General features: G+C 44.3%; 1 protein-coding gene across 12 annotated transcripts in view; it reads right to left on the bottom strand.

The window, feature by feature from the left end:
* The window catches only part of LOC122696614 (cyclin-Y-like protein 1), a 248,887-nt gene that overhangs the window by 130,811 nt on the left and 105,586 nt on the right, over positions 1 to 12,490 (bottom strand). For all 12 annotated transcript variants that reach the window (XM_043906861.1, XM_043906850.1, XM_043906851.1 and 9 more), the window contains 2 exons: positions 11,895 to 12,005; positions 11,492 to 11,561 (listed from right to left, as the gene is read on the bottom strand). In XM_043906861.1, the coding sequence (XP_043762796.1) occupies positions 11,492 to 11,561; positions 11,895 to 12,005 (181 nt within the window). The remainder of the gene's footprint in view (positions 1 to 11,491; positions 11,562 to 11,894; positions 12,006 to 12,490) is intronic.

The following is a 12,490-nucleotide window of genomic DNA, read 5'->3' as shown; positions in this document are numbered from 1 at the left end:
AGTTGTCCAATGTGAAAAAGGATGGCAAAACAGTGCTGGTATCAACCTGTTTTATGCAGCTGTGCTCAAGAAAACAAGAAGGGCAAAGGTAACATTCAAAAATGCAGACAGGAAGTCCTGAAGGTGATTCAGGAATATTTTGCACAGAGGCTCAAACCTCTGGGAACCAAAGAGATCATTACAGTTCGTTAAAATTCCGCATGACCGAGTCTACGTGTAAAGCCAATAATTCTATTCAGAAATGAAAGGAAACAGTTCATTTAGCTCCTGCAGCAGCATGGTTTCCACTGCTGCTAAGTGATGGCAGAAAAAGACTGTCGATCAGTGACTTGTACTCAGGGCCACTTAAAGAAGCAATCGGCAGGACTTCCCTGGTAGTCTAGTGTCTAAGACTCTGCACTCCCGGTGCAGGGGGCCCTGGGTTCAATACCTGGTCAGGGAACTAGATCCCACATGCTGCGAGTCATGATCCCACAGGAGTTCGAATGCCGCAACTAAGGATCCCGAATGCCGCAACGAAGACCCGGCACAGCCAAATAAATAAATTTAAAAGAAGAGAAGAAAGAAAAGAGACAACTGGCAAGAAACCAGTAATACCTGTGCACCTGACAGAAGGCCCGACACACAGGTCAGGTTATAAGAGGACCAGGATGTCCCACCTGACAAACCACTGAAGACCAGCAATGCGATGCTGCTGACCACCGGTTTTAACGTCTTTGGAAAAATCCTTTATTGAATTTTTTTAAGTTACCAAATCATAAACCAGTACAATCTCAATTAGCAAATGAAATAGAGATAGAAAATTAGCAGGAAACACACCAAATGACAGCTTTTTTTTTTTTTTTTTCGTTTTGGCTGGTAGAATTACAAGTCGGTAATTTGTGTTTCAATCAGGATAAAAATATACTATTTTTTAAAAGGACAAGGTTCCTGACTAAAATAAGTGTTTGTTACAGCGCACTCAGCCTCCTCTGATCCTCTGGCGTCTGGAGGACAGGCACCGAGTCCTATCACACAGGGAGTGAGGAAGCAGCTTTTTCCTACTCCGGCGGCTTACCCTTGGCCAGCATGGGAGTAGAGACAGATTCAGACCCAAAGTTTCCCCATTACCAGTCTTACACTAAGGGCCTCACCATCTCTTTGCCAGGTACCCCCTCACGTGCGTGTGAGCTAAGTCGCTTCAGTCGTGTCCAACTGTGCAACGTCGCTGGGCTCCTCTGTCCGTGGAATTCTCCAGGCGAGAATATTGGAGCGACTTGCCATTTCTTCCTCCGGGGGATCTTCTTGACCCAGAGATTGAACCCACGTCTCTTACATCTCCTGCACTGGCAGGCAGGCGGGTTCTTTACCACTGATGTCACCTGGGAAGCCCATACCCCCTTCACATTGGCTTTTAACCTGAGCTCTTCCCACAGCCTCATGTGAAACTGAGCCTACAGTCCCCGCAGGAGCCTCTAAGGGACAAATGAGGACTCGCGTCCTCAACCACCTCTAGTGCAAGAACTCGGGATGTAAGATCTCAGATATAGGCTTTTGTTGGCTTTTTTGGCAATGCTCTAAGGGCTGATTAAATTATAGCTTCGTGCAACGGGGCAGAGTCCAGATATAAGAAATGAGGCTGCTCTCTGAGAAGAGCTTTGGGTGGACTGAGGAAAGCAACCAGGATGAAGGAGCAGAGAAGAGAGCCATGCTGCTACAGGTCAGAGGACAACCTTCCCACGTCTGCAGCGCAGAACCAGCTGCTCCCAGGCCTCCGGCCTCACGGTCACACCTGCCCCCCACACACCAAGATCACCATCAGGGAAACCCTGTGAATCGGCCCATCCTAGGGGTGAGTGAGATAATGGTGTCTGAATACAGGACCTTTACTTCCTGTAAGGTCAGATCTGTACACACACACACAGGCCTGGATGATCTAGGATTTCTGATGTCACAGCCTGTCTTCATAAGAGAGGACAGTGTTTACTCTGGTTCTGCCTGAGCAAAAGGAAAACCCTCCAGGCCCCAAACTTTTCATTCTTCCACCTAGAAACTCAGTATTTCATTTAATGAGTAAACATGTGCATTTCTTCAAGACTACATATCTCTTCCTAAAAAGCTCTACCTCAAAGAACAGATTTCCAAGCAAAACTGTACTCCTCTTATGCCACTACAGACCGGAATACGGAGATGCTGAGTACAATCTCATCTCAACACGATTTGAGTGGTGAATTAATTTGCACCTAACTCCAAGTCCCAAGCCTTCCAGAGGAAAATTGAAACCTTTAACGACTGCCAGCTCTACTGTTCTTGCAAATGGTCTCGGTATTTCCTTCAGGGCACAGCAGTAAAAAGCACTTCATGAGAACCGTGTATGCAAAGGCTCATCATTATACATATTTATGCGCCATAAAAAACTAATTTTATCATCCAGGATAGGAAGCATGCAGACATCTCTCACAAAATAAGCTCACTTATTTTGCTCACTAAAGCTCTTGTGTAAAATAAGAGGGCAACCACTGGGTAGAGGAGAGTCCTTGTGGCACCAGTTATTTTCATTTCACTCAGGGTGGGGGGAAGAGGGGTGCACGTGCAATTTCCAATCTAGTCACTTGATATCTTGACAAATAGAGAGTTACCCAACATTTGTCCCAAAGCCAACTCATGTCCCTTCTCAGAGATGTAATGCAAGAAACAAGTGTGTGGGGGGGGGGGGAGGGGGGACAGTGCGGGGAAGAAAGGCAAAAGGAAAGAAAGTCAGCAGCATGTTTAAACAGTCTCCATCAAATGAACCATATCAAATTACATCAAATAAAAGTGTTAAACTAAACATTGTACAAAGGCAACGTCTGCTGGACCTATAAAACAGCAGATTGTAAAATGTCAGAGGAAACTGGTCGCACTCGATCCGGTGGTCCAAGTCAACATCTTTTAGAATCACTGCCCAAACCAAACATGCAGAGAAAGAAATCTTTCAGCGATACTAGCATTGTCTCTTAAGAAAATGTCCTACTAACTGTTGAGCTGTCTCTTTTAGAGAATGATGCTTTGGAGGAAGAATCCTATCCCCAGCTGAGGACAGACCTGGGTTGTCCCTGACTCAACTGTTTCTGGGGCCCGCGGCAGATGGCCTCAGCTTGCAAATGGGGGACCTTATTACCTACCTCCTCAGGGATGCTGTCAGAAATTATAGTCGCTGTGGGTGAAACACTCTGAACCATGGAAGATGTTCAGTGGAGAAGATATTTGGCAGCTAGTCTAAACTCCTTCGTGGCTCAACCAGTAAGGAGTCTGCTTACAATGCAGGAGACCTGGGTTTGATCCCTGGGTTGGGAAGATCCCCTGGAGAAGGAAATGGCAACCCACTCCAGTATTCTTGCCTGAAAAATCCCATGGATAGAAGAGTCTGGCGGGCTACAGTTCATGGGGTTGCAAAGAGTCGGATAGGACTAAGCAACTTCACCTCTCTTCACTTCTTTTCTTGCAAATTTCTTAGGGTAAATTGCTAACCTCTGACTCATATAAATTAACTGTGAAACAGACTTGGAAATAACCATGACCTATCTGCTTACAGCCAGGGCCAAGGCAAGGCAAGGACTACCTAAGAACACGGGCTTTACTACCAACATGCCTATAAACAGGCCTCCAGAAAGCGAGGTCCACAGCCTAACTCCCAGAGCCTCTGAATGCTGCCTTATTTGAAAAAAGGATCTTAGCAGATGGAACTAGAAATTAGGTTAAGGACCTTACATGAGGACATATCTTAAACTATCCAAGTGAACCCTAAATACCATCACAACTGTCCTTACAAAAGAAAGAGGGAGACAGGATACACACAGAGGGGGAGGCAGAGACTGGAGTGACATGGTGACTAGCCAGGGAGTGTCAGCATCCCCAGGCGCTAGAGAGGCAAGGAACAGATCCTTCCCAGAGCCTGTGGGAGAAGCACAGCCACACCTATACCTTAACTTCAAACTTCTGGCCTCCAGAACTGTGAAAGAATAAATGTCTGTTGTTTCAGGTCACCTACCACGCTTGTGGAGATTCAAATAGGAATCACAGGAAACTAAAATGATATCCTGCTAAGAAGGAGGCAAGCTGCTTAAACATATATCCAGGGACTGATTTTTTCTAACCTCTACAAATTGTAATGATAAACAAGTTATTAAGCTAGAGAGACACATACTTTAAAGCAACCAGAGCCAATACAAGGGCAGAAGGGGCCCACGGGGCTAGCACGCCGAGCAGAGGTGTGTGGCGTGGGTTTCCCTTAAGGTGTCTCTAGAAAGTGGCCTTATGATAAAGCCACAGAAGCAGCTTGCCTGATCAATCTTGGGAAAATAAGGTTGCACGGCAGAAATTAGGTAAGGCAGTATCAGTCTGAGGCAAGCACCCCTTGCTGGGAGAACTCAACGACTAGTTTGCAAACAAGCACTAGTTTCCAGCCTTAAGAAGCCCCACGCTCAAGGCAGGCTCACCTTGTCCTTCACCTTCATGAGAATCAGGGCGTCACTTTCAGGGCAATCAAACCAAGCCAATGCTTGGAGATTATTTCCATCCTACTGATTTGGGAAACCCAAGGTACTGTTTCAATAGATTAAGATCTCACTGAAGCAATGAGTTGCTCAAGAAGAAACAGCTCACAAAAGGACAAATGCATCGACAGAAAAGCAGGTGAGAGGTTTACCTGGGGCTGAGGGGAGCAGGGGGATGGGGAATTACTGCCTAATGACCACAGAGTTTGTTTGGGGTGAGGAAAAAGTTCTGGAAACAGATAGTGGTGGCAACTGTGCAACACTGTGGATGTACTTACTGCCACTGAATTGTACGCTTAAAAATCGTTAAAATGGCAACTTGTATGTTACATATAGTTTACCATAATTTTTTTAAAAAATGCATAATGTCACATACCCCAAACCACTGAATTGTACACTTTAAATGGGTGAATTGCATGGCGTGCAAATTTATATCCCAATAAAGCTGTTAAAAAAAAAAAAAAAGAAACCACTTTCAAAGGGTCACTTAGTAAATGCTACTTCTTTACTTTCCTCTCCCAATAAAAACCTACAACTAGAAATGCTGCCCAGCCCAGACTGAGATTTAACCATATGCCTCAAAGGGGGAAATAAAAAGCAAAAAGACATACATGCAAATCTTCCTGAGCACCACTGAGTTACAAGCATGCTTTATCCCGCTATCCCTCTTTTTTCTGATCAAGGCTCATAACTGAATACAAAGCCCACCTTATAAGAGGCCTACAGTACTAAAGATATGATTATATGGTATTTTCTTTAAAAATGAAAAGCTCTCCATTTGTTCCCAGCATTTGGCCAACAGAAGTCTTCAAAGTATAAATGTCCCCAAAGCAGTGACAAGCTGACTGAGGCCTATGACATGTCAGGCACTGTGCATTTTATACACATTCTCCCGTGGCACTCTGACAGCAACCCTATCCAATGGGCACCATCGTTCTCAACTACAGATGAGGAAGCTGAGGCACACAGAGGGTAACTTGCTCAAGGGGGTCCAGGTATAAGGAGCAGGGCTGGGATTCAAATCCAGGTACCTGATCCCACAGACCACAGCTGCTCTCTACTACACAGGACCCTGAAGTGAGGCAGTTCTACTGGAGAAATTAACCAAATGATTTTAACACATGAAACGCATATGGAAACCCATTATGCTGAGCACTGTGACAGTCACAGGTAGGCCTTCCCAACAGCACAAACTGTATTGCACCTCTCACTTATGTTGTAAAGCTGGAAAGCTCTTGAGGGAAATTACTCTAACACTTAAAACAATGGACTCATGGGCTTCACTGGTGACTCTGTGGTAAAGAATCCACCTGCCAATGCAGGAGATAAGGGTTTCATCCCTGATCTGGGAAGATCCACGTGCCGCGGAGCAACTAAACCCATGCAACGCAACTACTGAGCCCACAAGTCACAGTTACTAAGCCCAAGCACCCTAGAGCCCATGCTCCGCAATAAGAGAAGCCACTGCAATGAGAAGCCCGAGCACTGCAACCAGAGTAGCCCCCACACACCCCAACTAGAGAAAGCCAGAGCAGGAACGAAGACCCAGCACTGCCAAAAATAGACAAATTAAATTATTAAAAAAAAAAGAACCACAATGGACTTGATACCCAACATTACCAGGATCTCAATGAAGACATATTGGCTCCCTCACCCAGGATGCTAAAACCCAACAGCAATTGCTGGGAGGCTTCCCAGATGGCACATTAATAAAGAATCCACCTGCCAATGTAGATGTAAGAGACACGGGTTTGATCTCTGAGTCAGGAAGATCCACTGCAGGAGGAACTGGCAGCCTCCTCCGGTATTCTTGCCTGAAAACCCACAGGCAGAGGAGCCTGGCGGGCTACAGTCAGCGGCGTGACAGAGTCAGACACTCAGGCTGAGTGCCTGAGCACGCGCGCAGGGCAGACCGGCCTCGCCCTCCTGTTGCTCCAGCGCCTCTCACTCCTCTGTATGAGAAGAGGCCGGCAGGACCGCAGAGGGTAAGGTGAGAGCCGCCCTGCAGGGGCCAAGTACTGCTCTCATGAAAGACAAGCAGGATCTGCACTTCCGGACACGTGGGTCACCAGTGAACGACATGGTTCAACGTGAAGGGTGGCTGCTGGTAAGTGAGACAATAAGCGTGGTTCCGTCCAGCACCAGTGAAAGGAGGTTTCGCACGGATCTGAAGTATTTTGTTTTTCTACAACCCTTCAGTTTAAAAAATCTCTCTGATATTAAAGGTGAAGCACAGGCATATTAGCAGAAAGAACTTACTGCCCGCACATGACTGCTCTCCATGGAGGAAAAGGGAGAAGACATCAGTGTGCTTTATCTCAGGCGCCGTAATCATTCCTCCTACTCGCCACTTATCATTGTGTTGTGTAGCTATACAACCTTCCATAAATTGCTGGATTCATCTGCGTAACAAAACTTTCTAAAATGCTTCAAATCAAAGCAATCTTGCTTCTATTATGTACCAATCTGACAGACTTCATTGTCCTCTGATTTTTCCTAAGCAAACACTAAAAGGTGAGTACAGGGAAAGTGGATGCCTCACATTTGCTCCAGTTTTAAATCAGCACTTCAATCCATTTTCTTCTCTATCATGAAACTTAAAACAAAAACACATGCTGCTACCATATCTACTGTTTTGAATTTCCCAGCATGTCAAATTCTCTTGTACTTCAGGAAAGGAAAATAATAGACCCTGGCCACCTACTAAGTCTGAGGAACTATCAAAGTCCTTTAGCATCTCATGTGACTTCTATAACTTACATGGGAGGGGGGTAGTTCCAGTCCTGTTTTTACAGAGGAGGAAATGAATTGTCTTATCTTCAGCTTAGATGGAACACATGGCCCTGTCATCCTAGGAAGACTCCCGTTGAAATTCAGAATGCTGTGGGACTTCCCTGGTGGTCCAGTGGTTAAGAATCTGCCTTTTGAAGCAGGCGGTGTGAGTTCGATCCCTGGTCCAGGGCTAAGATCCCACATGCCTCATCACCAAGAAGCCAGAACATAAACAACAGAAGCAATACTGTAACAAATTCAAGAGACTTCTAAAAGAAAATTTAAAAAAAATCAGAACACTTGTGCCAAGCATGACGCAGCTGTCCTTTACAGTAGAGTGCAGGCACCTCTTCCTTTTTAATCCCACTACTTAGAGACTGGCCAAAATAAGATACATGTTCATTTCCTTCCTCCTTCTAAGAACTGAGAAAAATCGAAAATAACCTTTCCCCAAAACCCTTCATAAAAGGTTATCTATTAATACAAGAGCGCTCAAGGTGTCTTGCAGAAACAGATGGCTGTTAATAAAACATAACACTGAAGTCTGATTATGTGCTTTCTGTCGTGCAATAAAAAGTATAAGCAGAAAGTATTTTTAGCTCCTTCCGGGCCTAAAAGGATTTGACCAAAGGATCTTCTCTAAGTCTGGTTTTCTATGCATTGATGAAAACTGACCAAGGTCATAAAAGAAGGTAAACCATTTCCTGAGCAGAGAGCCCGCAACAGAGAGGAAGAGCACGCTGCACACAGCCTGTCATTAGCAGTGGTCTCATCCCGATTTCCATCGTTCAGCAATCTTAGGACTTTCATTCTGAGTCCAAAAAAGAAGGGAGAAACACACAAGGAGCCCAGGAAAGGAAAGAGACAAATGGTACCCTGCAAAGTCCTGCCGGGACATTTCCCTGGACAAATCGGGCTTAGAAAGTGCCCTGTACTACACTCCATCTCTGCAATCTGCTCAAGCACCAACTGTCTTGGGATCTTCTCAATAGCTGACTCGGTAAAGCTTCCCCAAAAGGCACACCTAACACAGTCAGATGCTAATTTAAAATAATGCAGAAATAGGCTGGGTTTATCTCCACTCAAGGTCTACTTTTTAAACATAAACCTTGTGAGAGCAAAGCAAAATATTATTTACACGTGTAAGTCATCTCATGTCCACCCAAATTCTTATTAGGGATATGTGTGTTTGGTTAAGCTTACATTGAGAAAAGCCAGGTGCCAAAAAGAAGGCTGAGCGCCAAAGAATTGATGCTTTCAAACTGCAGTGCTGGAGAAGACTCTTGAGAGTCCCTTGGATAGCAAGGAGATCAAACCAGTCATCCCTAAAGAAATCAACCCTGAATACTCACTGGAAGGACTGAAACTAAAGCTGAAGCTCCAATACTTTGGCCACTTAATGCAAAGAGCCGACTCATTGGAAAAGACTGATGCTAGGAAAGACTGAAGACAGGAGGAAGAGTGTGACAGAGGATGAGATGGTTGGATGGCATCACTGATTCAGTGGACATGAGTCTGAGTAAACCCTGGGAGGTAACGACAGGAAAGCGAGGCATGCTGTGCTCCATGGGGTTGCAAACAGTCCAACACGACTTAGTGACTGAATAACAACAAAAACAAATAAACCCTCAGAAAGATTTAGATTCTTCTAAAATCAACTGCTTGAGATAACACTGATAGCAATTGTTGCACAGCTTTTTACAAGAGCAATTTTGAAGAAAAGTAACAAAATCAAGGTTTAATATCATAAATGAAACCTGCCTTTAAGTAAGAATGAGGTCAATATTGGTTTCCTAGGTGGTGCAGTGGTAAAGAATGTACATGCTGATGCAGGAGATGCGTGTTTGATCCCTGGGTCGGGAAGAACCACTGGAGGAGAAAATGGAATCCCACTCTAGTATTCTTGCCTGGGAAATCTTATGGCCAGAGAAGCCTGGTGGGCTACAGTCGAAGGGGTCACAGAGAGTTGGACACGTCTGAGCAACTGAACATGCGTCCACTCACAACATCAAAAGCAACTGCTTTTCCCACTTTCTTAACAGGTTCAGAATGGGTGGCTATACTTAACCAAGCTAGTCCAATATAGAATAAAAATAGTCCTTATTTTGCACTTTAAATCCTGCTAGGATCTTTTTCCCTTCAAAGATAAAGAAACAATTCTTCCTTCACAGATAGGGAAAAATAGAGAAAAAAATCAAATTGGGCAAGAATTTTCAGTGCAATATCACAGGAAGATTCCTAAATCTCAACTATTTTTGGTATGCATCTAGGTTTTAGCAAAAAAATAATCTGAATGGACATCAGTCCCATTTTAAAGTTAAGTTATGTGTTTACTGCCCAGTTCTTCTGAGTAATATCTTTGCCCATAATTAGCAATACTAAATTGATCTAGAAATATATAAAGTCTTATTTAAACTTTTAAAGGGCTTCCCTTGTGGCTCAGCTGGTAAAGAATCCTCCTGCAATGCAGGAGACCTGGGTTCGATCCTTGGGTTGGGAAGATCCCCTGGAGAAGGGAACATCTACCCACTACAGTATTCTGGTCTGGAGAATTCCATGGACTTTACAGTCCACGAGGTTGCAAAGAGTCAGACATGACTAAGCAACTTTCACTTCACTTAAACTTATAAACCAAAGCCTACTTTGACTGCTCTTCATTTTGGCCACACAGATAACTGATAAACAAGAGACATCCTCTATCTACCCCCATTTGCAACCATCACCTGACTTTATTAGGAGCTGATTTTAGTGCAGAAGCAGGATTGTTGTTTTAAATATTTAAATGGAAGTAAACATCTCCCCAGTTGCAAAATACTGCTGAATGACAAACTTAACATCACATGCATAAAAATGCCAGAAAGGCCACAATCCAAATGTATTTAGTGTCACTCACAGGTTCCACGGTTGATGCCATAAGCGGGCCTAAGATTTACAAAGATAAACACTGCCCCCAATTTAGAGTTAAGGGGTTAGAAAATCCCACTGTGAACTGGATAGATAGCAAGAACTTAACTGGTGGCAGAACTACTTTTCCATGCAGAAAAATTCAACTTAATTTTCAATATATACTACATTGTTACCCAATCCTCTTTGAAAGACTTTTTTTGAAGTGAAAGATGTTTTTGAAAAATCAAACACATCTACCTCTGAACTTCCACAGAAAAGAACAAAGATTTAAAAAGGAAGAAGCCACAGGATGACAGAATTCACTAACTCAGACTACAAAAATTCCAAACCTGTAGGAATCCAGATGTTTGGAATTAACTTCTGACTCTGCAGCATGGCACCTATGAACAAGCACTGTGATACCAGAATTTATAAACTCCGGAGGAGACGGCATTCTTACTTGGGAAAGCACTAATAGACATGTAAAATGCCGCATACAATATAAGGAAATGACGTCACCAAGCCGACCCTGAAATGGCTCTCTCAGAAATGGTGAGTGATGTGGGCTGCCCACTTCTGTCTGGCTCACCTAAGCCTCCCAGAACCAGCCCTGCGGAGAGAGCCGGGGTAGAGACGAAGGCCTGGGGCCCTGGCACAAAGCCAGGCTGTGGCCAGCTTGATGATCACATTCACAACTTTAGTCTCAACTGTGCCAAGAAAGCGCCAGCCTCGCTTTGAAGTGACAATCTAGAGATTCTTTGGAAATGCTCTGAAAGCAGACGTTTCCCTACAATCACACTGACTTCCTCCGACGGTGAAGGTGCAACTTCACCGGATCCATTCAGATGAGGGTTTGGGATGCAATGACCATCAAAACTGCTCCACAGGTTATCTCAGAAGTCATTTGTGTAACCAACATCTTCACAGAAAGGACGTTATTTAGTTAGGTAATAATGTAAGCATGAAGAATAATCTCACTTGTAAAGCCTGTTGAGGTTAGATAGGTCTGACTGTGTACACAGACACATACACAGAGTCTCCCTCGTGGGACATTTAAACTCTGAAGCCGTCAGTCCTTTGTCTTGGAAGAGATGTGCTACCTTTCATAATGTTTTCTAATTTTTTTTAGCCAATATATTGAATACATTCTTTTTGAAAAGGTCAACTTCTATTTTTCAAAAAACATCTGAGTCACCAGAGATGAGGAATATCTTATCTAAAAATGCCCAAGAGCTCCCAGTCACCCCTCACCAACATCCCAGATACTGGGCTTTTCCACCAAGAGAGGAGGCTGGGGCCCTGGGACTCTGATTACTTACTTGTTAAAAAAAGGTTCGATGAGTTTTGATCTGGCAGATACATGACTCTTTGGAGGACTAAGAAAAGAACCTAATGAAGAAAAGAAACAGAGTATCACAAACAGTCAAGGAGACAAAGCCTGAAAAAAATATCTTGAAAAAAAAAAGGAAAAAAAATATCTTGAAATCAACAGTACGGTTCCGCAAGGGTAAAATAAGTGCTCATGTGGACCGAGTACCACAACCCCAGGTAAGCATTTGATGGTTCCTCCTGTGCACTCCCCAACCCCCACCCAGCCCCCTCCCCCTCCTCCCTCAAAACCCTCCCACTTTCTATTGGTTGAGTGGATCCCAGGGAAAGGGTAGACAGGGAAGATTCCCCTCCGGACCATGGTGTGTTGACAGAGGCAGGTACAGCGTGTACCTAGGTAGTTGGCCATGGAGATGAAACACAGTCCTGTAATATAAGCATCATAGCCGGCCTCGTGGAGCTGCTCAGAAGCCGTGTCGTAACTCGGAAAGCCTTCTGCACTTTCTAAAGAGAAAAAAGAAAACACAGTCTTCCCAAGGTCATCACAAATCATGAAGACTGGTAAGCATGCTGCCCTGCCAAACCCAGATGTCTGTGCGGCAGAAACACCCTAAATAAGCAGAAAGAAAGCTATCTCCTTCTTAATTCTCTCCACACAAGACCTTGAGATAACAGAGTCACTGAAAATGAGGGCTTTGGTCTGGACTAGAGAAGTGTCTTGGTTACATTATCAAAGACTCAGCCCCAGGCCTCCCAACTGCATGCTGTTGGATGCTATTTACAACCATGCATAACTCACTCTTGTGACCATGACTCCTCCTCTGATTGGGACGCAAGGGGTATTTCAGAGCAGTTGTCCCCAATCTTTTTGGCACCAGGGACCAGTTTTGTGAAAGACAAATTTTCCATGGGGGTGAAGGTGGTTTGGGGATGATTCAGGCATGTTACATTTATTGTGCACTTTATTTCTATTATTATTAAATCAGCAC

Source organism: Cervus elaphus, chromosome 6, assembly GCF_910594005.1.
Source record: "Cervus elaphus chromosome 6, mCerEla1.1, whole genome shotgun sequence".
In the NCBI taxonomy this organism is placed as follows: domain Eukaryota; kingdom Metazoa; phylum Chordata; class Mammalia; order Artiodactyla; family Cervidae; genus Cervus; species Cervus elaphus.
This window is presented reverse-complemented; position numbering and strand designations above follow the sequence as displayed.